Genomic DNA, 25154 nt, shown 5'->3' on the forward strand with positions numbered 1-25154 from the left:
TGACACAAACATGTCAATAAATACATTTTGTGGATATGGTTTACTTAAAAAAATATTGTTCAGACAGTTTACTAAGAAAAGATGACATTAGAAAAATTAAATTATTACATATTGTGAAACTTGAAAAGGAGACAAAACCAGAAGAGTGAAATTATAACCACAACTATATAATAATCCATATAAAACATAGTATATGTCACGCCCTAATATCAGCACAGACACTACTTGGTTACATAAACTATAACTATATGAGGGACTCAAGGGACGGCAAGGCACAGACCAACATCCTGGCACCTTCCTGCTCACAAGAGCATTCATTAAGCTCAGGACACTTACCTGTGCCCTGTCCTGCCCACTCGGCCCTCCTTACAGCTACAAGTGCAGACAGGGGCCAAAACTACATCTTCCCTTGCAACTCAGTGTGAACTGACAAATGAACATTGGGAAAAAGCGAGATGCGTCAATGTCCTTGCCACACTCCCGTCGTCCTGTTGTCCCAGCGTCTATACACACTGAAGGCTGACTGTGCGGACACACCTGGTGCATTCCTAGTTCTGGGCTGGTGATGTGCTCTAAGTCCCCACACTCAACCCAAGGTGTACAGAAGCTGATGACAAGCAAAGACAAGAGACGTGTGTAAGGGATTAGCTACGACCATCCTGCCACCAATTCAATTTTGTACTAAGGTGGAGTGTTGGCCATTACGATACATTAGCCTGTCAAGCTTACTATTAATCTTGGGGTTGGATTCCACTTATTTATTAATCCTTTCATTGGTGTTAAGATGAGAATAATCTGCCAAGCCAAACATTTTGTTTTTACTTATTTACTACTTTTTTTCCTCTCCAGAGCAGCTTTCTTCATTGCCTCCTCTGAGAGCAAGCCACGAGCCACGAATACTTCCCTCATGATCTTCTTCAAGTAGCTCAGTTCCTGTTTCAGGCCAGAGTATTTAGACTTAAGGTTCTCCTGACGCTCCTCCTCTGCTTGGATCTTCTCTATCAGGTCGTCCTCCTCCTGCTTCTTCTTCTGGCGGTAGCGCAGAGCCGCCTGCTTGTTCTGCTCCTTCTTGCGTTCCTTGCGGTCCTCTAGGTAAGGTGTCTTTCTGGCACCGCCACCCCTGCGGGATGATCTTACCTTGCGCTGTGACCGAGAGTAAGAGTGTGTTTCCTCCAGGGGACTCCATTCCTCCTCTAAGGTCTTCATATCATCACAGCTTGCACTCTCATCATAGAGAGACTCACTGCTGGAGGGGGCAGGGGAAAGGGAGCCCACAGAGGGGACTGGGGAAGGAAGATAGGCAGGGGAGGGTAGTGAGGAAGCTTCAGAGGAGCTGGGGGATGAAGCAAAGTCAGATGGAGATTGAGAAGGAAGTGGGACAGAAAGGGGTGCTGGGAAGGACTCAGAGGGTTGAGATGAGGGTACAGGCACAGAGGAGGAGAATTCAGGGGAAAGTGAGGAGGGTGAAGCAGGTTCTGAGTCCATGGATGTAGTGACTGAGTCTGAGGCTTCCAGCTGGAAGAGGAGGTCTTCCATGCTAGCCTCCATTGTTGAAGCATCAAAGGACACATTCTCCAGGCCCTGGAAGCCACCAGTGCTGCTGTCGCTGCTTATCATCTGCACTATTTCATCAATGAGCTCTTCAGCATCACAAGTCTGTGGTGCCTGTGTTCTTGGTGCATCCTGTGGCAGTGCCATGGCCATGTTACTGACCTGATGTTCCACCTGGCCTCCTCCAATGGTCATGGCACCAACCTGAGTCTCATGGCTCTTCTTGGACTGCAGGCTGGGGGAGGATGCTGCAGGCAACAGCTGGTAAGCACTGGTGATCTGTGGCACATGTTTTGCTGGCAATACCTGAAAGTTCACCTGGATAGGTTTACTCCTTGGAGCAGCAGTGGTGACTTTACGGCAAATTATGATTTTCGGGATTGGAGGGTTGGCCCGTGCTGGAGGTGGACAGACAGGGTTGTCATGGGGAGTTGGTACAAGAGGAGTGACAGGGGGAGTGATGGTACGAGGAGGAGTAGCAGGGGGAGTGAGGGCAGGGGGAGGAGTGGCAGGGGGAGTGAGGCCAAGATGATTGATGGCAGGGATGTTTGGAGGCTGCAGCTCAGACAGAGGTACTAGCATGTCTTCAGGCTTGATGGCAGGGCTCAAGTTGTCATTGTCCAGTTGGAAGATGGTGCCTTCCTGATGTGAGGAGGCTTGAAGGGACAGTGGAAAGCCTATCATGTCGGACAGTCCAAGGATTTCTCGGCCCTCCATCCACTCTGGGAGATCTGTAATGACTCAAAGTGTTAGCCCAGGGGACACGAGCCTACCAATGATAGGCCACTCCCCTGTGGACAGCACCACAGGACCAGGACAACTGCTGAGTCACCTCTGGTTCTTATAGCATAAGTTGCAATCCCTTCCTTGTAAAACTATAATAAAACATAGCCAGGTGGTACCCTTCATAACAGGGAGACCCTGGGTTTGATTCCCAGGCCAGATCAGTCTTTGGGCAGACTACTTTGTTGTGTAGCAACTGTTCACCCCAGTGCCTGGTGCAGGGTGGAAGTTGTGATCCACTGCTCTGGGGTGACCAAATCACCCTGGGCTTAGTCTCCCAGATTCTTGGCACCAAATGGCAGTCAAAGTAATGTAGTGTGTAACACACTTATATAGGGATGATGTGTAATGTGTAATTATGTAAACTAAAAGATCTCTTTAGAAATAATGTGCTGTGTATCCTGCCTCTTGATTCAATGAACCTGCTATTACTGATTACATGTGTGTGTGTGTGTGTGTGTGTGTGTGTGTGAAAAGCTGGTGTTAGCAGCTCGTGATGTGATGGTGTGACGAAGTGTTATATTACTTATATATCTACAGTAGGTATAACAAAATGATAATCTCAGGGTAGGACTCAGGAAGCCTGGCCTTCACCCTGGGTGAGGAGGTAATCACCATAGCTGGCAGCGGTGGTGGTGGTGGTGTTGCTGGCAGCTGCATTTGAGGCAGTGGCAGGAGGAAGGAAAGATGTGGTCTTGGCCCCAAGGGGAAAATCCTCCTCACTCTCCAACATGTGGAAGAGGGAGGGGGAGGATGGCATGGTGTACAGGTCCATGTTGTCCATAGCCAACTGTTTGTTCTGCACTTCTTGATATCAAAGTTGTTGGTGTGGCCACCAAAGGTGTGGTGTTAAACCTGAGGGGGAGGAGGACATCAGCACAAATCCATCAACACCTGCCCTGCTGATCTGTGGCAGGAGACACACACACACACACACACACACACACACACACACACACACACACACACACACTAGGTAAATACAACTACCCTGCAATACACAACAAGGCAAATACACACACTTCAGTCTGGTCAGTCAGTGTTCATTTCTTCCATGTCATCAGGCCACCTGGCCCTCACACTTCCCTCCTTACCATGCCACAACACTAGCCTACATCACCAATTCTTGTATGCACACAAGATTATTATATGGCACTAACTTCAGTCCTAAATGTTTGAAGTGTGTTCCCTGTCCATCAAAGTTGTTATGTGTACTACTACAGCTAGCCAACACCCTGCTTCTCTCTAAAACCCACCGAGACTATGACACGGCTCTCTGAGTGGCTGCCAGCATCTCATCATAGAATCAAACACAAGAACAAAGAGGGAAAGAACTTCAGGAGGTAATGGTGACAAGGGCTGGAGATGCCTTTGTTCAGGAAGCTCCTTATCACACACCACTGGCAGATAATCTCTTCCTGTACATGACGCATATGAATTTCCTAAGTTCAAATGAATCATAACACCTAAATCTTTAATAAAACAATTCTAAAATAAATTAGTAACTTTATCTGCATACACTCCTCTCCATACTGTCTACCTATTACTCATCCTCTTCCAGTCAGCCTACTCTAAACTCCTCACCCACATCCTCGCTATCCACTCCACCTTTAGCAAACACCCACTATTTCTCATAACCTACCTTCTATACTAAACACTAACACCCTGCAGAAGTTACTCATTATATCCCTAAACATTAATCTATTTTTCTTACATTGACTCACCCTACACAAATCACCCTTCATACCCCTAAACATTTATCCACTGTCCTCACACTAACTCACCCTACACCAGTCACCATTACATCCCTGAATATCAATCCTCCTCACACTGACTCACTCTACACAAGTCACCCTTTATACCCCTAACCATTTATCTATCCTCTTCACACTAACTCACCCTACACAAGTCACCATTACATCCCTGAACATCAATCCTTCTTACACCCTAGGCACACTTTCTGATGGTTTTGCTGCTTCTCTTACACACTATTCCTGCTTTCCTTACAGCTGTCCCTACATTGCATCCCACTCCTAACATAGATGAAGGTAATTAACCCTGTATCTGACAAATGCAGCTCCCTTATCCTAACATACATGAAGGTAATTAACCCTGAGTCTGACATATGCATCTCCCTTATCCTTATCATCACCTTATCTTATCTATAAGGATGTGGGTAGTGTGGTGTGTGCATTTCATCATTAATTCCAGTTTATTAGAATGTAGCTGTTCTATTCTTCACTATTATAGATAAGAAAATGCAGCTGTTCTATTCTTTATCCACCATTATGGATATATGTAGCTATTCTATTTCTCACCATTGCAGAGGGGAAAAAATAATAAATAAAATAAAATGTTCTATTCTCTATCACCATTATGGATACATGTAGCTGTCCTATTCTTCACCATTACAGATAAAAAAAAATGCAGCTGTTTTATTCTCTATCACCATTATGAATACATGTATCTGTCCTATTCCTCAACATTATAGATAAGAAAATGCAGCTATTTTATTCTTTGTCACCATCATGGATATATGTAGGTGTCCTGTTTCTCATCACCATTACAGGTACACCATTACGGATACATGTAGCTGTCCTGTTCCTCATCACCATTATGGGTATGAATATGCAGCCATTTTATTCCTCATGATTTATATGGGTATGGAAGTTAAAATGTATTTCATCATGCCCTCTACACACTGCATCAGGTTATGGAGTGTCACATTTATATTTCCTTCCCTCTAGTGACAATTCTGCTCACTCCTGCATGCCAAGACACCAACATAAGGACAAGAACACTGGATAGGAATATGTGTGAGTTGTGTTGTTTATCTCTTTCCTGCCAGTCACTATCACCTGACATCCTGTGTACCAGCTACCACCACTGTCATTTGTTAGTTGTGCAGTTTCATGTCTGATTTATCCTACACTACTCTATTACAGATAAGATAGGCACTGCAGCTTCACTTCTACACCCTTAAACAAACACACAGGGCCTTCCCATCACTCAAGCCTCCATCAGTGATAAGATTGGTGCCAAACAGGTGCTGCTCAAACTTCATTATCTCCCAACACTCCAGAAAGCCTCACATGACTACCACACTTGTTTCTCCTTGATAGTTCACAGGCCCTTTGTCCTCAGGCATTATTTTGCACTTTAATGCATTTTCCCATCTCTTATCTCCCTAGAAACAATAAACAGATGACTAGTGCATGTTTCCTCTTCACAACACACTCTTCTTGTGTTCATGTACTGACTTGTTTTTTAGTATCTTGTTGTTGTTGTTATTATAATTGTTGTTCTTGTCTACCTTTATTGTGTTTTATAGGATTTTTTTGTTTCTCTATCTTCCTAGAAATAAACAGATGACTTCTGTATACATTTCTGCTTGACAACATCCACTGTGTTTTCATGTTACTGCCTTGTTTTGAAAGATTTTCTTGTCCCCTTGTATAGCATTGTGTTTTGAAGCATTTTAACTCTAGGGACAGGAAACAAAAGACATTTCTCATTGACAACTCACAGTTTTGAAACAGATTTCTTGATCTTCCAACAGACAGCTAAACAGAATCTCTTATGTGAATTTGGTGTGTTTCTAAACTTTGATCTACTACATGTTGTTCTGATGTAATAATCAAGTGACTGGACCACTCTGCTAAACTCTGGAACTCCTGCCTGCTTCTATAATTTTATCTTCCTATGACCTGAACTAATTGGAGAGGTTTCAAGACATTTATCACATTCTTTTGGCTAACTCTCAGACCTGCTTGGGGATTGGGATCTAAGTGGGGTCTCTTTGTTGCAGTTACCCTGATTTCTCCTCTTAAAATAATAATAATAATAATAATAATAATAATAATAATAATAATAATAATAATAATAATAATAATAATAATAACAATAACAATAAAATCTTGCTGCATATAATCTTCCTCCTACACAAGAGATGAGTGAGTTACAAGCAGGTAAGGGAAGCCACACAACCTGACAACACATCCCAGCAGGTGTTTCCTTGTTCCTTGTTCTCCACCAGTGACTTCCCTAAGGTTTCTGTTCAATGATATCTCTAATGCCCATATTGAGTAACACCATGTAACCACTCATGCCATAATCTAAGGGATAAAAGTACAGTATGTTAAACCACTAACAAAATATCTGGTTGAATTGTGCCTAGTCTCTCTCTTATTAATAAATGTGATGAAAATAATGATTATGATTAAAGTTAATAAACTCAATGAAGAGAAAAAAAACTATGCATGAAAGTATAAAGCCAGAGTACAAGAAAATTAAGAAAAACAAGTATGAATTTATAAAACAAAGTGAAACCTTCAGAGGAAAAAAAAGTAAGGGAAAGTGTTGGATAAAAAAAAAAAAAAAAAAAAAAGAAAGAAGCAAGCAGGAATAAAGTAAAATAAGCTGATGTTACAGAAAGTGAGAAAACTAAAGACAGTAGGAAAGAAAAACTTAAACAGTACAAGAAATTAGAAACCAAACCAAACAAAATAAAAAAAATACATAAAAATAAATGAAAAAAAGAATTAATAAGAAAGTTTAGGAGAAAAGAAAAAAGAAAAAGAACACAAAGCTTGAACACATAAAATACAAGAACCAAATAACTTTCTCCATTCATCTGAAGTGACAAAGGGCATGAAAGCGTCAACACACACAGTCTGAGGCGTAGAAGAGGGAGGCGACAGTGACCTCAAGTGAACCGAGGCACTGATTAGGGAGAAAGGACATGATGAAAGGCTGCCTGCTAATGTGCTAATGGGCGGGGGATGGGAGAGGGAGGAAGGTCTGTGTTGTGGTGGCGGGACAAGGAGGTGTATTATTATTATTATTATTAGTAGTAGTAGTAGTAGTAGTAGTAGTAGTAGTAGTAGTAGTAGTAGTAGTAGTAGTAGTTGTGGTGGTGGAGGAGGAGGAAAAACATGTACATACAAAGAGAAAATCGTATATAAACATTAATTAGGTCGTGGTCGTGGTGGTGGTAGTAGTAGTAGTAGTAGTAGTAGTAGTAGTAGTAGTAGTAGTAGTAGTAGTAGTAGTAGTAGTAGTAAAAACGTGTACAAAAAATGTTTAACCATTAATCAGATCAGTGACAAGTAGGAAAAAAGTTAAGAGGGAAAATCCCAATTAAAACCCTCCTCATTCATTCATTCATTTATTCTCTCTCTCTCTCTCTCTCTCTCTCTCTCTCTCTCTCTCTCTCTCTCTTGGGTACAATGACCCTTAAATGGCACACTTAACTTGACGAGAGATGGCGAGGGGAGAGAGAGAGGGAAGGGGGAGGGAGGGGAGGGAAGAGAAGGGAAAGACAGGGGAGAGGAGGGAGAGGCAGAAACGTTTGCCTGGAGTTATGAAGGAGAGCCGCCCCCTCTCCCCGCCGCTCTCCCTCTCTTTCGTAAGGTAGGTCAGTGGAAGGTACTAGACAAGATGGTGCAAGATTGTGCAAGAGAGAGAGAGAGCGGAGCGAAGGGAGAGCGCGAGAAGACGGCAAGGGAGAGTGAGTGAGGGCTTGGGAGGAAGGGGGGCGGGGCGGGTGACTAATAATAGTCGATAAGCCACGTGACTGTCTTGTGACCAACCCGCCGGGGTAGTCTAGTACACGCTACCCCGACACGTGATCAGATTGCGGGTAAACAAGGAAGTGGGATGGTGAAGGATGAATAACAAAACAAATATGAATGACAAATGTGAGGATGAGAAGCATCTGCTGCTGTACTACAAACAATAAAGTAACAAGGATACAGATGACAGGCGATGTGATAGGCGGGTGAATAATCCTACGTGACGCTGATAATTCATAATAAAAAAACAAAAAAACATTAACGGACACGACACATACATAATACAAGTAGTATATAAAATGAAAGCAAATAAATACTAGACATGTAAATATTGTGAAGAAATAAATATACTCAGGCATAAAATAAATAATACATGACTACATCAGAGAGGAAAATGTCAAATAGATACAAAACAAAACAGTAAACTAAAATAAGATTGAGCCAAACGTATAGAAACAACAATAAAAGAGTGAACACGTCCCAGGATATGACATCAGTGTGGCAACGGAACACATGACGTTGAGTCGCTGACGGTGGAATTGTGAAACCCAGAGACCCCTGACACTCCCAGGCACTCCAGCCCCTTCCAGGCCAGCAAGGCGGACCGGACTGCAGGCCTAGGGCTATGGCAAGGCAAGGGGTGGGGGCTGGTGGTCACTGAGGCAGGGGAATGGGGAATGAGTGGCAGGGGAGCGGGGGAAAGATGACCGTTTCCAGGTAAGGTCAAGACGCACTACGCTACACACATGTTGAGTATTTTGTCACTTATTCCACCGCCATGCTGGACCAGTGAAGGCGTCAATACTTACTCCATCATGATTGCGTTGTACTGCGCGCAGGGCGCCAGCCGTGAGGTCCACTTACTCCATCATATCGGTAATAATGGCGAGTAGAAAAATGCGTGTATTCTCTTCTGCGACATGGAGTAAACTGGCGCCAAATCTCCCTCAACCCAGTGGCACCCGTGTATTCCTCCGCCCTACTCATAAAAAACGCATTTTTGGCCATAAAAAACACCTTCCACGATTGCTCTATTTACATAATATATATGTACCTTTATTAAGTATGATATTTAATTGCATAAATTAATTAAATAATTTAAGTTAGATAATGTTGTTAAGTTGCGGACTAATTGATGAGGCGGAGTAAAATCTTTGTTATGGCAACACTAGGCTCCGGAATGCATCTTTACTTTGGATTTCTTAGTTTTCGTATAAAAAACATTGGACGTATAATATATATCATGAAAGTTACACATATGCACTAAATGATAACACACTTGAATTGAGCTATAAGGACATAAAGAGTTTCTATCGGTTCGTATATAAAGTATAAAAAAGAAAAGTAAAAAAATGCTTGAAAGGAGGCAATCCAAAGTAAAACTGAGAAGACGGAATTGCATCAGCTTCTGCAATTGTACCTCATTTATGCAATGTATGTGTACAGACGCACTCCATATCATAGCTAACATAACATATAATTCGCTGGAAGCCAATGTAAGCCCATTAACGCCAAACAGGAATTCACATATTTCTCCTTATTTCAGCTTAGAAGCGACGCTTCTTTCCATATAATAGCCTTATTTTACCAGCCAGATAAACATAATGCCGGGTAGATGATGCTCGCCTATCAGATAAGCCCTGATGTATATATTTAGCAAAGAAATATATAAAAATACAGCGGTATAATTGATCGGCAGCGGCGGGCGTTCATTGGCCAGGCCGGGCCGGGGGTGGGGCCAGACCCTCCCAACAAATGATGTCATAAAATCCATAAGAGTAAAAATAAAAACCCAAAAAAATATCCAAAAAAGAGAAAAAAATCTGCAGCCTTGAGTGAGGTTGTCGGAGGTGGACAGAGAGACGGGCGAGAGGCTGTGGGAGGCTAAAATAAAGCCTGGACGAAGCTGGTGGGAGGAGCCGTTGTGAGTCTGTGCGAGTTTTTCTATCATTTTTTCACATGTCTGGAGACGCCAAGTACATCAGTCTCTACTACAGCCTTGTTCACCAGGGAGCCTCTGATTTCTACAAAGAAATCATCAAAGGTAAGGCGTATTTCCCTCTCCCAAGCTCGTCAACACCTTATTTCTCCCCTGAAAACTCGTCCCTCTGAAGGGGGAGGAGGAAGGGGCATTCGGGACTCCTCTTCCCGGGACAAAAGATGAGGCCAGGAGCGACCGGGAACCCTTTCTACACCCCTCCATGACTATTTCCACTCGTCCCCTTTGTTTCCCGCCTGATCCATGACCCAGGGGCGGCCAGGGTCACGGGGGGAGATGAAATAAGGTCTCAACAGGTCTGCTGGCTGGGTGAGGGAGGGGGTGTTGCGGTCTTCCACGGGGATGGCGAGTAAAAGGAGAATTTATTGATTCAGGAGGCAAGGCAGACGTTTTTTGCGGCCCCTAGCCTTGGGGCAGGAGCCAGGCCGAGCACCGCAGCTACTGACAACTGCCCACCATCCCTCTACCACAGCTTCTGGGGGAGAGATAAGGGGACCCCGTCTTAGTGGGGGAGATTTCTGGTGCTCCTTCGTCTCTTGTCTCACTTCCACTCATTATTTTCCCTCGTGCCTCCTGTTCACGCCCCCCCTTGCCCCCGCGTACCCTCAGGTGGGAGTAAATGTGTGTGAGTTGGACAGTATATGAGGTTCTAAGTGGCATGCTAATAGATGTGCTTCCTTTGCAAAATAGCTGCAGCCTCCAGTGTTGTGTTGTTGTCTTGTGTGTGACTTGTGTGGGACTTGACTCCGTGGTGCTGGCTTAGATCGACTTGAGAACTTTTTTGAAGTTGATTTATGACTGCAAAATGACACGTTTTATATACTCCTTTGCTGATTCCTGCCGGTTTAGTGATGGTAATGAGAAGCAATACCATTTATCTGTGTTGACATTTGTGTGCACAATGTGAGTGATGGTGATGTTTGTTTGTGGTGATAGTGATGGTGCTGCTTGGTGATGGTGATTATCTTTGTGGTGACTCAAGCCTTCGTTATGATTTTGATATATGATTTTGTTGTTTGCTTTGTACGTTTTTTATGTTTATGATGTAAGATTAATTTTGTTAACTTGCTTTGTCACTCAGACTGCGTGTATTTGAATTATATCTATATCTATCTATCTATATATATATATATATATATATATATATATATATATATATATATATATATATATATATGATTTATTTATTTATTTATTAATTATTCTTTTCCACTGTTGGCTGTTACATTTTTCATTTTCATTTACTTATGTATTATCTTAAAAAATTACAAAACTTTTTCTTAATTATAATTATTTTAAATATTGTATTAATTCATATATCAGTATTATTATTATTATTATTATTATAATTATTATAATAATATTATTATTAATTATTATTGATTACTATTAATTATTAATGATTATTTTAATCTATTTATTTCAGTTATTTCTTTAATTATTTTGGCTGTCAGCTTTAAACTTTTATTGTTTTAAAAACTATTTACGGGTCTCTGAAGACAGTTTATTTTAAAGATATTTCTTATAAAAATTGTTTTATTTCTTTCCATTGCAGCAGTTTTTTGTGGCATGAAGCACTCTGTGATGCCATTGTGGTGTGTTACAGATTAATAGCTTTAGCCACAGCATGCACTTGTCATTATTGTCACCAATATCGCCACAGCCAAGTAAGGCATCAGGTGGTGTGTGAGGCATGGCCCGGCTGCCCTGCACCAGGGTGGCTTGGCTTTGCTGGCTGTCCCAACCTACACCATTAGAGATTATGAAGTTGACTATATATCTTGAGAAAAATAAATTCTTATCATTATTTCTATGTGAGTGATGTTATTATGATGGGGAAGAAGACGAGGAAATATTATTAATTCAAATCCTGCCTGTCTTTTCCCTAACAAGATAATAAATTTTACAGTAAAGTATACAAAAATATAAACAAATACATCACTTCACAGAATAGTTACAATTTCAACATTGCAATAGTCAGAAGGAATGCATGTTAGCTGTAATGCATTGTATTAACCTTAGCTTCCCTTGAGAACCAGCCACTCCTCCTGGACCAGCAGGTATTACCCCTCACCCTCACACAGGTGCACCACAACTTTAACAAACTCTCACACTACGTAGTCTGCTTTCCATGAGTGCTGGTGTTGTATGATAATATGACAAGTCTACTAGTATTTTGTACTGAATTACATGTTTATGTAGGCAGGCAGTTTGTCATTTAGTTCAGCACAGCCTTATTCCTGAAGAGAAGGCAGCAGGAAAGGTTCTGGCCTTGGTCACTCAGGGCACATGGGGTAAAGGAGTTGGTGGTGGATGACAGGTTAGGCTTAGCAGTACAGTAGTAAAGGAGTCTTGTAATATTACTTGGAAATAATTTCCATGAAGATAATCAAAGACTTGTACTAATTTAAAAGATGGAATAAGAAAAATGAATAAGGAATTATCTCACAGTGATTGGTGATCTGATCCTTGTCTCAATTGTTCCTTACCTGTAACTATAAAGTGAAAAAATAGCAAAATAAATAAATGATAGGTAATCTTATCATTAATTTCAGATATGCTTTGAAAGCCTAATGTTCAGCATTCTGGACAACCGGGTTTTGAATTGGATTAGTAAACATTACAATTGTTGCATGTTATTCAAATACAAACCCATCTGTGTAGCAGCCAGACTAAGACTGTGTGCTCAGAAATGTTAATTCAGCTATGAAATGGGATGATAATGATAAAAAAAATATGTGATATAATTACTACTGAATGTCACAATTTAAAAGAATAATAATGGTTGAAAAAATAACGTGACAGTAAAAGAATAAGTAACAATGATAATAATAATAATAATAATAAAGATCATCAAATTTTAATAAAACTGAGTATAAGAGCATGATACATAAAGAAGGAATAGTTAATACACTACAGGCAGTGAAGGAGGCAGAGATTACCAAGAGGTGAATGGAAGGTCTGGATGGGAGTAATACAATGAGACCCAGACAGTACTGGGCCACTGACTAACACTTCTCCTGCACCCACAGGTCCTGGCGGGAACATGAGCTACCTTCCCCCATGGGCGCCTTCCTCAGGGGGCGGCCACTATCCCCCACACATGTTACCCACGTCCTCCTCCACATCCTCCACCTCCTCTGGGTCCCTGCCACCATCCCACACCACAAACAACACCACATCCCAGGGTGGTCTCAACACCCCCTCCGTCTACCAGACCCTATCACCGGTGGTCAAGACGTCGTCGCCGACCAGCGTCTCGGTCACCCAGTCCATCAACACACCCAAGACATCCACCTTACCCACGTCAGGTGCTCCAGCCTCATCCACCACATCATCCACCGCGGCACAGTCATCCGGCACCACCATGTCTCTGGGTGACCCATATGAGCCACAGGGATTCCAGAGGCCACACACACCCCCAAAAGGAAGCAAAAATGAAAACCCCAGTATGAGTGATGCGCCGCCCCCAGAGATGCTCCTTGCCCTCGCCGGACCCAGCTCAATGGACCTCAAAACACCCAGAAAGTATGTCTGCAGGAAGCCTTGCCTTGTCTCACCTTGCCCTTGTTTTGAGAGGATAGAGGAGACCCTTGCTTTCTGAAATGGATTTACCTATAATTGTACTTTCATGCTTACTTTACTGTAATAAAGTCTAGGTAAATTAGTTAAGAATAAGTGTAATGTAAAAAAAGGAAGACATTTATTATCTTGTATAGAGTCCAAAAAAATTGTTGAATTATTTAATGAAGATAATATATATTGCATAAAAGAAATGTGTTGGTGGAGATACAAAAATCTGTATATAATATAATGACAAAATATGAGTATGAGAATAGGCACAAACAGAAATAGATTTATTAATTTATAACCAGGAATAGGAGTAGAAAGAGGATATGAAAATACACACATTATATAAAAACCTGAAGAATAGTCCACAATGAGTATATTCTGCAAACCCACAGAATCACACACCTACACACACGCACTACAAAGAGGCCATGAGATTAACCAAGAAAACCACAAATATGGCCTTGTGGTAAAGCCTGTTAGACTTCTTCACACACTTCCTTTGTTCTTTTCTCCTTCCCTCATAGTGTTAAAGAACAAGCGTAAAAAAGTGTTATCCAGTTCATTTCTTGCCTTCAGAGCGCCAGCGAAACACCTGGCTCCTGAACAGCTGGCCAGCCCAGTCATGTTCTCCTACCAGGGCAGGGGAAGACCTCGCAAAAATTGGACTCATGCCACAGTAAGTCCAATCTGGTACCAGGGTTCACTGTTATCTGATTTTTATTTATTTATTTATTTATTTTTATTTATTTATTTTTTTTTTGTGTGAAATTGTATGTTATCACTTGTTTAGTTGAAATTTTGAAGTATATTTTGTTTTATTCATATTTTCAATGAATTAATTCTTGTACACTTCAAATTGTTGTCCTCATTTCAGTATGTTACTTCTTTCTTTTACATTTGTTAACTTTGCATAGAATACCGCATAGAATGCTTTTAATATCTGGTTCTGCTTTGATTGCTTTTACCATTCTTGTAATGTTGTTCTTAAAAAGTATTTGCTTTGACCACTAATTACTTTTTTCTATGGTTTTTTTCAAGTTATTTTCTTACATAAAACACACAACTCTACAGCTGGGAAACATTTGTGGCTTGATACACTTTTTTCATTGCCATTAAAAGACAGCCATCACCACCACCACTACCACCACCACCACCACCACCAGCCAGCCAGTGACCCACGCCTCCCCTCTCCAGGGTCTGCCCACCATGATCCCAGTGACCCACCCCTCAATGCATGCTGGCACGACTGACGACCCGGATGACGAGGAGAACCGACCCTTCAAGTGTAACCTGTGTGGGAAAGGCTTCAAGCTGAAGGGCGGCTTGGTGCAGCATGAGAGGACCCACAGCACAGACCGCCCCTACGTGTGTCCTGAGTGCGGCAAGCTGTTCCGCCAGCCCACACACCTCCAGCAGCACATCCGCATCCACACGGGTGACAAGCCGTATGACTGTGCCTTCTGTGGCAAGTCGTTCCGGCAGCGCACCATCCTGAACCAGCACCTCAGGATACACACGGGGGAGAAGCCGTACGTGTGCATGGAGTGCGGCAAGTCGTTCCGGCAGAAGGCCATCCTTGACCAGCACTTCCGCACACACCTCGGTGAGAAACCCTACGCTTGCCCCCACCCTTCGTGCCGGAAACATTTCAGGGAGATGGCAGCCCTCATCTCCCATATGAAGTGCCATAAGGACGTGCCGGACCCAAGGATTGTCCTGCAGCAGGCAAAGAGGATCAAGGAGGAGCGACATGAAGATGCGAGGTTAGACCCACAAATTCTTGGGGAACATGATGTGTCAGATCGAAGCCTCGGGCAGGAGGTGATGGCCCTCGGCAGGATAGGATTGGATCGGGTGCAGGAGAGGATGGGCCAGCTTGGGCAGGACAGAGCATCATTAGGGCCGGACAGGGTAGCATTAGGACAAGACAGAGGAGGACTAGGGCAGGAAAGGGGAGGATTAGGGCAAGAGAGAGGAGGGTTAGGACAGGAAAGGGGAGGGCTGGGCCAGGAGGTGCTGAGTCCTGAGAGGTCCCATGGTCACGAACACAGCGAAGGCTCAAGCACTGGCTCAGAGCAGAGCTACCAAGGGAACGGGGAGCAGGTGCAGCACGAACAGGCCAGAGGTTTTCCCCAACACAATGTGAACAGCAGCTCAGCACAGAAATCCCCACACTCCTCCTTGTCCCAGCACTCCACAACAGACAGGCAGAGTCAGCCCTCACCATCCCAGTCCCTCACCTCCCCCTTACCCCCGAATATGATGCCCACCCCACAGATGGCCATGGCAAACCTCATCCCGTACCCACACTCTATTTTCCCAGCCACGTCGTACATGATGCCCCCACCTGACCCCAGACAGTACCACCCCCAGAGTCAGGGGCAGCACCCCTCCCGACCAAACCAGTGACTACACATGCCATAGTTGTTTTGTAGTGACGAGCGAGTGAGCGAGTGTCTTTCCTTTTGGTAATCTTGAATCATCATCATCCTCCTGCACCTAGCCAGTCTTAGCCTTGCCTCTTGTTTATGAGTTCCCAGACATGCAGTGGTTTATTTATTATTATTAGAACTATGCAATAAATTCATCTCTTTGGGGGGAGTAATGAGGAGTCACAGGGCAGGCTGAAAGAAGGTGATAAATCTACTAGGGTTGGAGGACGAAATTTTCAAGCTGGGGAGGTTGGCCGGCACTTCAAATTTGTAGCGACGTGCAGGTTTTGGTTCGTGATGGTTACGTGCCTCTCTAGCCGTGGATGGTGGATATTCTCGGTGTAAAAGATAACAAAACTGCTGTGGTGCGAGTTGGAACAGCATGGCGTTGGACTGGAAGATTCCCTCTGTTGCTCTATAAAACTCACTTTCAGTCCTTGCGTCGGCCGGGAAGGTGTCGGCCTCTGCAGATGCCAGACTGGCCATGTCACTTCTTAACTTTTGGAGCAGCAGTGTCTCTCTGTAAATGAACGGATTAATTTGATAATATTTATTTTCGTATCATCATGCTTGAATTTAAGAACTCCCCTGTTGGTATTCTCAAGTTGTGAGGTGTAAAGTAGAAGGCATTTGTCAACACTTGCCATGCAGCTTACCTGAGACACACCTGTGGTGGTGCTGCACCATCAGGCAGGTGGGCTGAGGGACACAAAGGGACACTGAACTTGGTGACAATTTGGTGTCAATAATAGTAGTAAATTAAGCAATATCTTGTTGAAAGAGGTTAATTGTATACATTCTAAATGAAAAATGTACATTTTTTTCAGTCTAAATGTTAAAATATCAACATATGACTGAGTTATGGTGCAATCAATTATACTTGTACAGGCAAGACACTAAGTAATGATACAGGAGAGATATTTTCTGCTCCTGATCTTGCCTGTAAGGTATATTGTATAACTAAACCGGTGTATGACACTACTACCAAACACGCTTGGTAACACCTTAGTGTACCCCGGAGCCCTGGGACAAAGATGAGCTGCATGGAGTGTGACAGAGCTGTTAATGTGAGGCAGCGCTGACTGTACAGGTGGCCAAGCAGTGTTTGCTGGCTGCTGCTGTACTGGGCATGTGTTCCTGATTCGAAGGCTGACGGAGGGTCGTTTCCGTTTGAGGGTTGTTGAGTGTTTGTAGAATTATTTATCCGCTGGCTTACTGACGAGGAGGAGGAGGAGGAGGAGGGGACAGACCAGCCACTATGCTTTGACATTCATATTGTTTATCTGTTCTGTTAAACTTTACTCTTTTTTTTTACATAAGGTTAGAAGTTCCTAAGAATCAAATATTGTTCAGAGGCAGAGAGTGAGCAAGAGTAAGAGTGTGAGAGCGAGAGCGAACGAACGAGCGAGCGAGAAAGAGAAAAGACAGAGAGAGCGAGAGAGAGATAGATAATCGGTGAAGACAAATTGACCCATAGGTTTAATACTAAGCATTATATAAGGCCACTAGGTAGGGGGTGCTGTGTCTAGCTGCATATTAGTAGGTTGTTTAGGTTTCTTCCATCATAGAGTCTCATGATTTCGACTTTTTAAAAATAAAATAAAACACGGAAACGTCATTTTACAGTCTTGTGCTTATAAAAAATAATAATGTTGTGTGACAGGAATATGTTTAGGTCGGTAGATTTTTTCTTACCCAAGTGCAGCTGTAAGATATAACCTACATCTGCCCTGTTTGTTGCATCAGACATTAGTTCCTCCAGTGCCGGTAGGACAGCCTCTGAGTGCCACTGTGCAAGCATCTAGAGTGCCCTTGTAGAAGTGAAGTGCCACTACTAAACTTCCTGGTGGGGTGATAAGAGGCAAAAGAGTTAGTAAGCATCTTAAGGTGCAGTGCAGAGGCCTTTAGAGTGCTGTCCTGTGGGTGCTCTGGGTGCTGAGAAGGGCACTCCTCACCCTCCATCACTGTAAACACTCAGAGGGAATACCATGGCTCAGTGGTTTCAAAATCTCCACTCACTACACCACTGGAAGCATGTGTGTTGCCTGAGGAGGAGGGGATCAGCACGAGGAGAGAGCACACGAGCCGCAACAAACGAACCATCCATGACAGACACACAAACGGACAGACATGGTTCCCGGCTTATTTAATAATATTCTGCGGTGTCACTTTTCTGTCTTACTGTACATTTTGTATTTACAATAGAGGTAGTGCAAGCATGTGTGTAAGAATGGGAATGAGGTTTTTGTAAAGGGGCATTACAGTTTTTTTTATGAGAGTACTGATGTGTGTGTGTGTGTGTGTGTGTGAGTGTGTATGTGCGCATTGAGGGTGGCTGCAGAGATGGTTAGTTTTGTAGTTTGCATCATCGGTAATATTAATGACCTCATTTTCTACATTATTTTGTATCGCTGTACAGAACTTTTCTTGATTTTTTTTTCTGGATATTTTTTATGGAACCTGTAATGTGTCCAGTGTTTTTAGTTCTCCCAAGTTTTTTTTATATAGTTGATTTCCTTTCTACAGTCTCTATTTTTTGGTACATTTTCTCCATTTTATCAAGATGTCAAAAATAACATTACCATCAGGAGAAACTGCACAATTTTCACCTGTCCAAGATGTGAGGCAGAGAGATCCTCATTGATTCTGAAAAAAACAACAAAAAAAAAATGCCATAAAAGTATCATTTGTACAAGGTGTGTTTGATGATATCCAATGCTCATCAACTCCTCACACAAGCACAAGTGGCTTCCTGATACTGGTTGCTCAAAAATTTCCTGTAGTGGCACTAATAGTTCTTGTGGTGTCCATCAGGTCCACAGGTAAAGTTAAACACACACATGGGCAGTGTTGGTGTCTTTGTTACTACTGTACTGTGTTCATAAATCAACTCTGGTCCATAGTAAGTGTTTGTGGGGGTTAACAGAAGCCACAGCACGAAGGGAGAGTGTCGAAGGTGTCTCCACTTGGTTAGAAATGAGGTGTCTTTAAGGGGTGAGCAGAGCATGGTGACCTCTATGCTACCAAACAAGTTGAAGTAACAGTAGCATAGCAGTGCACATTGTTACTTGGGTGTAGTAGAGTTGGGAGGTTGCCCAGGTGAGTAAAAGGCATTTTAATATTCATTATGGCCTCATTTCAGAATATACAACCCACAAACGTTCCATCACACATTAAATGCTCAACCAACCAGACTTCATTGCATTTCCTTATCTTATGCTGACATTTTTCTTTAAAGCTTCTATAACTTTATATAAACTTTGTGAGTAAGACAACTGCAATGAATAAAGTTAAAAAAAAAAATAAAATAAAAAATAAATGATTTCAAGAAGTTACCGTACAATCAGGATATGTTATGGTTGCCAGAAAACTTCACTGAAAGAAAAATGAATAAATAAATAAAAAATAAAAACAACCAGAAGTGAAGGAAATACATCCACTGCTTGAAATATGAGTCCAAAATTCTTTCCACCTTTTGCAGATAAAATTTAAATTATCAATTTTTTTCTCCAAAATGGAATTTATCTATAAGCTTCAAAACTATATATAAATCCTGAAATAAAATGTTCTTTCAGTGTAAAAAATGGTACAAAATTTAGAAATCACATGAAAAATTATATTTTGTGCAAGTGAAAATTGTATGCATGAGTGTGTGCATGGCTGTTGTTATGAGAGATTGCCAGTGTGGCCTCTGTTGTCAATGGCAATGAGGTAGCTGTTGGCGGCCCACACTTGGTCTGGTTCGTAAGGCGTTTGCTTAGCATGGAGGGAGCCCAGCATGTTCTTCTCCTTGCGCATGATGTTCTGTCCAAGTGGAGCAAGTTTCTGAAAGGTCACAGCAAGTGCTTTACAGGAACAGATCAGACTGGTGATGCAAGATTACATGTGGTAAAAGCCTACTTAAGATAGTAATGAAGGATATCAATTTGTCATAATGAAACCAGCCTTTACCACTACTATTACTACTACACTACTACACCTGCTGCCAATTACCTCTAAGATTACTACTGTACTATGATGCAGTAATTACTAAAAGACTAATTACTTTAGACTACCATCAATGCTATTACTGCTACAGTCAGTATGAGAGGGCAGTGTGGCAGCCTACCTCCAGGGTCTCCTCAAACTCAGCCTGGTTGTAGGTGGTCATGGCCAGGGGGACTTTCTCCTTGGCCAAGAGTTGTAGGGTTGGCTTCCAGAGGATCAGCATGGGCTCTGTGTGGACGCCCGGGTGGATGGCCAAGGCAACGTCTGGCCGCTTCATCTGCCAGCAACATTGGTAAGCTTCCTTCAGCATTATGAAAAACTGAACTCCATTTGTGCTTAGTAAAGGCTCTGTCTACCATAACTCAATGAAGCACAGACAGGCTACAGATACATGCACATAAAATAATCCTTCATCCTTTACAATCATAAATAGAAAAATAAATATTCACCTTTTCTTTATCAGAGACGATGTGTTGTTGCCAGAAGTCGTGGTAGAGTCCTGGGTACGCCACGGCCTTCACATTTGGCCCACACTGTCATCACACAAAATAATGAAATTGAGACACATTTATTAAACAATTTGAAGTATTTTTTAATATGAAAACACTTTTTCTTTTATCAAAAAATAATCAGAAATTTCCCAATATCATAATAAGTGTATGATTAAAGTAGGATTATATATTTAGACTTTACAGTTTCTTTAAATACAGTTTCCTATACATATTTCTGTACACTACTTCAAGAAACTTTACAAGGTATAGGAGGAGTGATGGTGAGTCAAGGTGAGGGTGCTTACTCACCTGGAAGGGAGATGTTGGTGACCATGTCATTGTGTCTGGATGGTTCTGCAGGTCAGGAGCCACCAAGGTCACCACCAGGGGCCGACCCAGCACTCGGCTTGCTATCTGTCATGGGAGGTGAAGGTAATGAATTTTGTGGTGTTGAGCTGCAACTGATATTTTTGCATCTATTTATGTATTTATTGTCAATTATTGCTAACATCAGATAGGACAATAATCAATGGTGACCTTTATCAAAACTAATTATACCTTTAGTTATAAAGAAATCAATAAACAAAGACTATAAAAACAAAACACACTAATGAATAAAACCACAAAAGCCAGTCAATCATTACTCACCCAAACACAGCGAGGGAGGACGTCTGCTGTGAAATGGTTAGCTTGTCTCATTTCAAGGAAGTTAAAAAAAAGGAAACCAAGTTTAGTTACACCAAAATAACACAACAACAACAACACACGGGTACAACAGTCATGAATATGATTGTTAGTCAATATTAGTGTTCATTGCATCAAACCATCAACTATCAGTGTTCACTTTCTTTTTTTAAGTAGGAGGGGAAATCTGGCCAAGGGCAACAAAAACTCTTAACCACTTCAATGCTATGACTCATTTTACTCATTTTGATAGTCATTCTGCTTACTATTTAGGGATTTTAAACTGCTTCAAAAACTTATGTGCAGACTGAAATAGTGAAGATTCTAGCCATTAATCTTCTGACCTCCACAGACCTTTCCTAATGTAAATAAAATTGTCTAATCATACCCAAACTCAAAGTAAAAATGTGTCCCAGTACTGAATGGGGTTAAATTAAAAGGCCTATTTAAAATAACATCAGTCCCCAAGGAGGTCTAAGAGAGTTAGCCAAAAGAATGGGATAAAAGTCTTGAAACCCCCCTCTTAACTGAGTTCAGGTTATAGGAAGGTGGAAATACAGAAGCATCAGACTATCAACTTCATATTCAAGCCTGACCCAACAAGTTACCTGAATGATGCCCTGCTGCACAGCCTTCACCTCCGGCTCATCAGCTCCCAGCAAGTGAATATGGAACTCCTCCTTACTCTTCTCTGGTACCAGGCCGGGGAACCACAAGGCACAGTGACCCACATTGAGTGGCGTGCTGAAGATGTTACTGTAGATCCTCCACAGTGATGCCTCAATCTCCGGCACCTCTGCGGGTTTGTGGCACTGCTATTCAAAACGTTTATGCCAAGGTGATGTGTGTGTGTGTGTAGCTATTTACCCAGTTGTATTGTACAGGGTTCAAGCGGGGGTCATAGTGTCCTGTCTCCATATCTGTTTATCCAGTTTTTCCTTAAAGTTATGCACATTATGTAAACTTCCACCCTTGAGTAATTCATCATAGTCATCGTCTGCTGGTCACCCAGCCAGCCTTCCCCATTACGGAGCAAGCTCAGAGCTTAAAGATTGATCTTCAGGTAGGACTGAGATCACAACACTCTCCACACACTGGGAAAGCAAGGCTACAATCCCTCGAGATACATATCGTACCTATTTACTGCTAGGTGAACAGGGGCTACACATTAAGAGGCTTGCCCATTTGCCTCACTGCTTTCCGGGACTCGAACCCGAACCCTTTCGGTTGTGAGCCGAGCGTGCTAACCACTACACTACACGGTGTGTGTGTGTGTGTTTCACTGTTTGATCAGCTGCAGTCTCTGACAAGACAGCCAGATGTTACTCTACGGAACGAGCTCAGAGCTCATTATTTCCGATCTTCGGATAGGCCTGAGACCAGGCACACACCACACACCAGGACAACAAGGTCACAACTCCTCGATTTACATCCCGTACCTACTCACTGCTAGGTGAACAGCACCTACACGTGAAAGGAGACACACCCAAATATCTCTACCCGGCTGGGGAATCGAACCCTGGTCCTCTGGCTTGTGAAGCCAGCACTCCAACCACTGAGCTACCGGGCGTGTGTGTGTGTATGTGTCTAGTCCTACTTCATGATGTGGGATGCATGGTGGGGTTTTGAGAGAGAGAGAGAGAGAGAGAGAGAGAGAGAGAGAGAGAGAGAGAGAGAGAGTAATGACCAAAATAAAAATAGGATACACACATTAAAAAAGAATATACAAATAAAGAACACCTTGATATTAAGAGATAGGCCATTACAACATGACTAAACCCAAAAACAAATTCAAATAGGTAATTAAGAACACAAGCAGATTTACTCGAAGAAGCCATCAGGCCTACAGGTGGCAGGTAAACACACAACATACCTGGGATGGTAAGGCCAGTGTACTCCCACCACAGGCTGATGATGGAGGACTTGTGCTGGAAGGTGGTGCCCAGAGAGGTGTGATTGTTGTACCAGTCATTCCAGTCCCTGACCACACCACCTCTGCCCCTCAGCATGTCTGGACCAGGAAGGAGAGGTGATGGCAGGCACTCCACCACCTGTCACAAGAAAAAGGGAGAGAGAGGTTTCAGTCATTTTCTTTTCATGTATTACTTTGTTTATGGTTTATGAGTGATATATAGTGCTAAAAACTACTTTGGGATTTGTTAATAAGGTTTTTTTTACTAGTATCATTATCAAGCTTATCATTGTTAAGAGCATCAACATCACCATGCCAATGATTAACAAAGGAGGACAAGGAGGAGATGAAAAACAATCAGAAACATGTAAATGATAGTTTTGGTGATGTCATTCAGAGAGAAGTGAGTAATTCTGTAATTCATTCACAACAGGGATGACAGCTGTGAATGTAACAAGTACTAACATTACACATTTCAAACATTTATCTATAGCCAATACATGGTGTACATTTCTTTTGACAGATTTAATGTTAAGCCATTCAGTATCATGATGCATTCCAATATTCATTCTGCTTACTATTTGGCAATTTTATACAGCTTCAGAAACTTATGGGGGGATTAAAATAGTGAAGAGTGTGGTCATTAATCTTTTGACCTCTATAAACATTTCCTAATGCCAATAAAATGGTCTAATCATACATAAAACTTAGGGTAGAAATGCATCCCAGTTCTCAATGGGTTAATGGTTAGTCTTAAACACTTACCTGGTCCAGTAGTTCATCCTTGAGGTGGCGGCAAACTGCAGCGTGGGTGTTGATGCGTGATACTCGGCACTCCTCATTGCAGTACCTCACAGCCTTGCAGCCCAGACACTCCACTGAGGCACCTGTCAGGAAGATGTGTGCAACGTGGTCAACTCTCACTGCTAACAGACACGTCATTCACATCTAGAGCCACACACAATATTCTCTCTCTCTCTCTCTCTCTCTCTCAATTTTCTATTGTCAATTCTAAACATTACATTACTACATTCCCTACAAAATTAAGAACCTGTTCTCTCAATCCCTTTCTTCCCTCCTGCTGGTGCTTGTTAGGATCCAATACTTTGCTTTAAGAGTTTAACTTTATCATATCTTGCAGGGAAAAGGTTAGAGAATGGAATGTGGACGAAATGTGAGAAGGAAAAGGAAATGTATGAGAGAGAGAGAGAGAGAGAGAGAGAGAGAGAGAGAGAGAGAGAGAGAGAGAGAGAGAGAGAGAGAGAGAGAGAGAGAGAGAGAGAGAGAGAGTACATGATCAGGAATATAATGGTAACTTGCACTTTGTCCTAAAGTGTTTATAGGAAAAGGTGTACATAACTCGTACCTTTCCCTTCTGTCCATTACAAGGCTAGGTAACAGAAATCCCTTTAAAACTGCTGGAACTATCTGAATTTATTATGAAAGATAACCAAATAACTAGTTTAACTCACAGCTTTGCCTTCACTGAACGCGAACTTCACACATTACATATATGTTCACAAACTTATTAACGTCACCAAGTCAATTTTCGATAAACCACATTCCAATACAAGGCAGCAAGGAAGAAAGTGAAAATTGTAATATATATCAAAGATGCAGTTTTCTTAATAATAACACCAAAGTACAACAATACAAGAAGTGAAATAGATGCCTTACCTTCTTTCTCACACGCAGCACAAGCCGATCTCAATTTCTTTAGCTTCTTAATGGTAATCTTGAAGGCCTTCCTGATTCCTTCTTCCGCTGCGGCTCCCAACTTCTTGTTCCCAAATACCTGCTGCGGGGCAACAAGCGTGCCCTTCGGTGCCAGGTAGTGAGCGTACTTGTCACGAAAGGTCCGTGGAGGGTATTCAGTGAGATCGAATGCCATGTCGCCCCGGGTGTTTTGGCACTCCTCCGCCCACGTGTGTTGTTGGCACGCGTCCTATTCTTGTCTACGACATGTTTCATTCGGCCCTTTTGACTATTTCGCCGAGTTTATTGGTTTGTTGATATCTTATAGTTTATACTTGCATATTAATAATGGCTCACTTCTGTTCAATGACCGTTTTGTGGGAATCAATACTCTCTCTCAAATGCAGAGAGAGAGAGAGAGAGAGAGAGAGAGAGAGAGAGAGAGAGAACATTGCTCCCTAAAAAATTAGAAAA

General features: G+C 42.3%; 3 protein-coding genes across 13 annotated transcripts; 1 reads left to right on the forward strand and 2 right to left on the reverse strand.

Moving 5' to 3' along the window:
- Window positions 1-25: 25 nt before the first annotated feature.
- Window positions 26-8872, reverse strand: LOC123513687 (flocculation protein FLO11-like). Its single transcript, XM_045271044.1, has 3 exons — window positions 8717-8872; window positions 2950-3189; window positions 26-2282 (listed from the first exon to the last, which is right to left on the reverse strand). Exons 2-3 carry the CDS (start codon window positions 3116-3118, stop codon window positions 823-825), a joined length of 1629 nt encoding a protein of 542 aa, XP_045126979.1. The 5' UTR covers window positions 3119-3189; window positions 8717-8872; the 3' UTR covers window positions 26-822.
- LOC123513686 (zinc finger protein 8-like) lies at window positions 8413-18603 on the forward strand. 10 transcript variants are annotated; one of them, XM_045271042.1, is made up of 4 exons: window positions 8413-8540; window positions 12939-13434; window positions 14038-14155; window positions 14599-18603. In XM_045271042.1, the coding sequence occupies exons 2-4, from the start codon at window positions 12953-12955 to the stop codon at window positions 15886-15888; spliced, it is 1890 nt and encodes a 629-aa protein (XP_045126977.1). In that variant the 5' UTR covers window positions 8413-8540; window positions 12939-12952; the 3' UTR covers window positions 15889-18603. The 10 variants fall into 10 exon arrangements, with proteins under 10 accessions (XP_045126977.1, XP_045126969.1, XP_045126968.1 ...); XM_045271034.1 differs by lacking the exon at window positions 8413-8540 and adding an exon at window positions 9359-9951 and having other exon boundaries at window positions 14056-14155; XM_045271033.1 differs by lacking the exon at window positions 8413-8540 and adding an exon at window positions 9399-9951.
- A 421-nt stretch (window positions 18604-19024) lies between these two features.
- On the reverse strand, window positions 19025-24999 carry LOC123513688 (putative protein MSS51 homolog, mitochondrial). 2 transcript variants are annotated; one of them, XM_045271045.1, is made up of 8 exons: window positions 24663-24957; window positions 23751-23872; window positions 22947-23124; window positions 21682-21869; window positions 20699-20803; window positions 20348-20431; window positions 20020-20175; window positions 19025-19736 (listed from the first exon to the last, which is right to left on the reverse strand). In XM_045271045.1, the coding sequence occupies exons 1-8, from the start codon at window positions 24874-24876 to the stop codon at window positions 19578-19580; spliced, it is 1206 nt and encodes a 401-aa protein (XP_045126980.1). In that variant the 5' UTR covers window positions 24877-24957; the 3' UTR covers window positions 19025-19577. The 2 variants fall into 2 exon arrangements, with proteins under 2 accessions (XP_045126980.1, XP_045126981.1); XM_045271046.1 differs by lacking the exon at window positions 19025-19736 and having other exon boundaries at window positions 20026-20182; window positions 24663-24999.
- Window positions 25000-25154: the final 155 nt, after the last annotated feature.

This window comes from Portunus trituberculatus, chromosome 36 (genome assembly GCF_017591435.1).
Source record: "Portunus trituberculatus isolate SZX2019 chromosome 36, ASM1759143v1, whole genome shotgun sequence".
Classification (NCBI taxonomy): domain Eukaryota; kingdom Metazoa; phylum Arthropoda; class Malacostraca; order Decapoda; family Portunidae; genus Portunus; species Portunus trituberculatus.

What these genes read in the sequence shown, in the direction of transcription:
- LOC123513687 (XM_045271044.1), bottom strand. Translation starts at nt 3,118, where the DNA reads ATGGACAACATGGACCTGTACACCATGCCATCCTCCCCCTCCCTCTTC. An exon ending in CACCACCGCTGCCAGCTATG is followed by an intron (nt 2,283 to 2,949) that starts GTGATTACCTCC and finishes GAGTCATTACAG; the next exon opens with ATCTCCCAGAGTGGATGGAG.
- LOC123513686 (XM_045271033.1), top strand. Translation starts at nt 9,867, where the DNA reads ATGTCTGGAGACGCCAAGTACATCAGTCTCTACTACAGCCTTGTTCAC. An exon ending in GACCTCAAAACACCCAGAAA is followed by an intron (nt 13,435 to 14,037) that starts GTATGTCTGCAG and finishes AGTGTTATCCAG; the next exon opens with TTCATTTCTTGCCTTCAGAG. An exon ending in AAAATTGGACTCATGCCACA is followed by an intron (nt 14,156 to 14,598) that starts GTAAGTCCAATC and finishes TGCCATTAAAAG; the next exon opens with ACAGCCATCACCACCACCAC.
- LOC123513688 (XM_045271045.1), bottom strand. Translation starts at nt 24,876, where the DNA reads ATGGCATTCGATCTCACTGAATACCCTCCACGGACCTTTCGTGACAAG. An exon ending in TGCAGCAGGGCATCATTCAG is followed by an intron (nt 20,804 to 21,681) that starts GTAACTTGTTGG and finishes CTCCCATGACAG; the next exon opens with ATAGCAAGCCGAGTGCTGGG. An exon ending in AGTTTGAGGAGACCCTGGAG is followed by an intron (nt 19,737 to 20,019) that starts GTAGGCTGCCAC and finishes GTGACCTTTCAG; the next exon opens with AAACTTGCTCCACTTGGACA.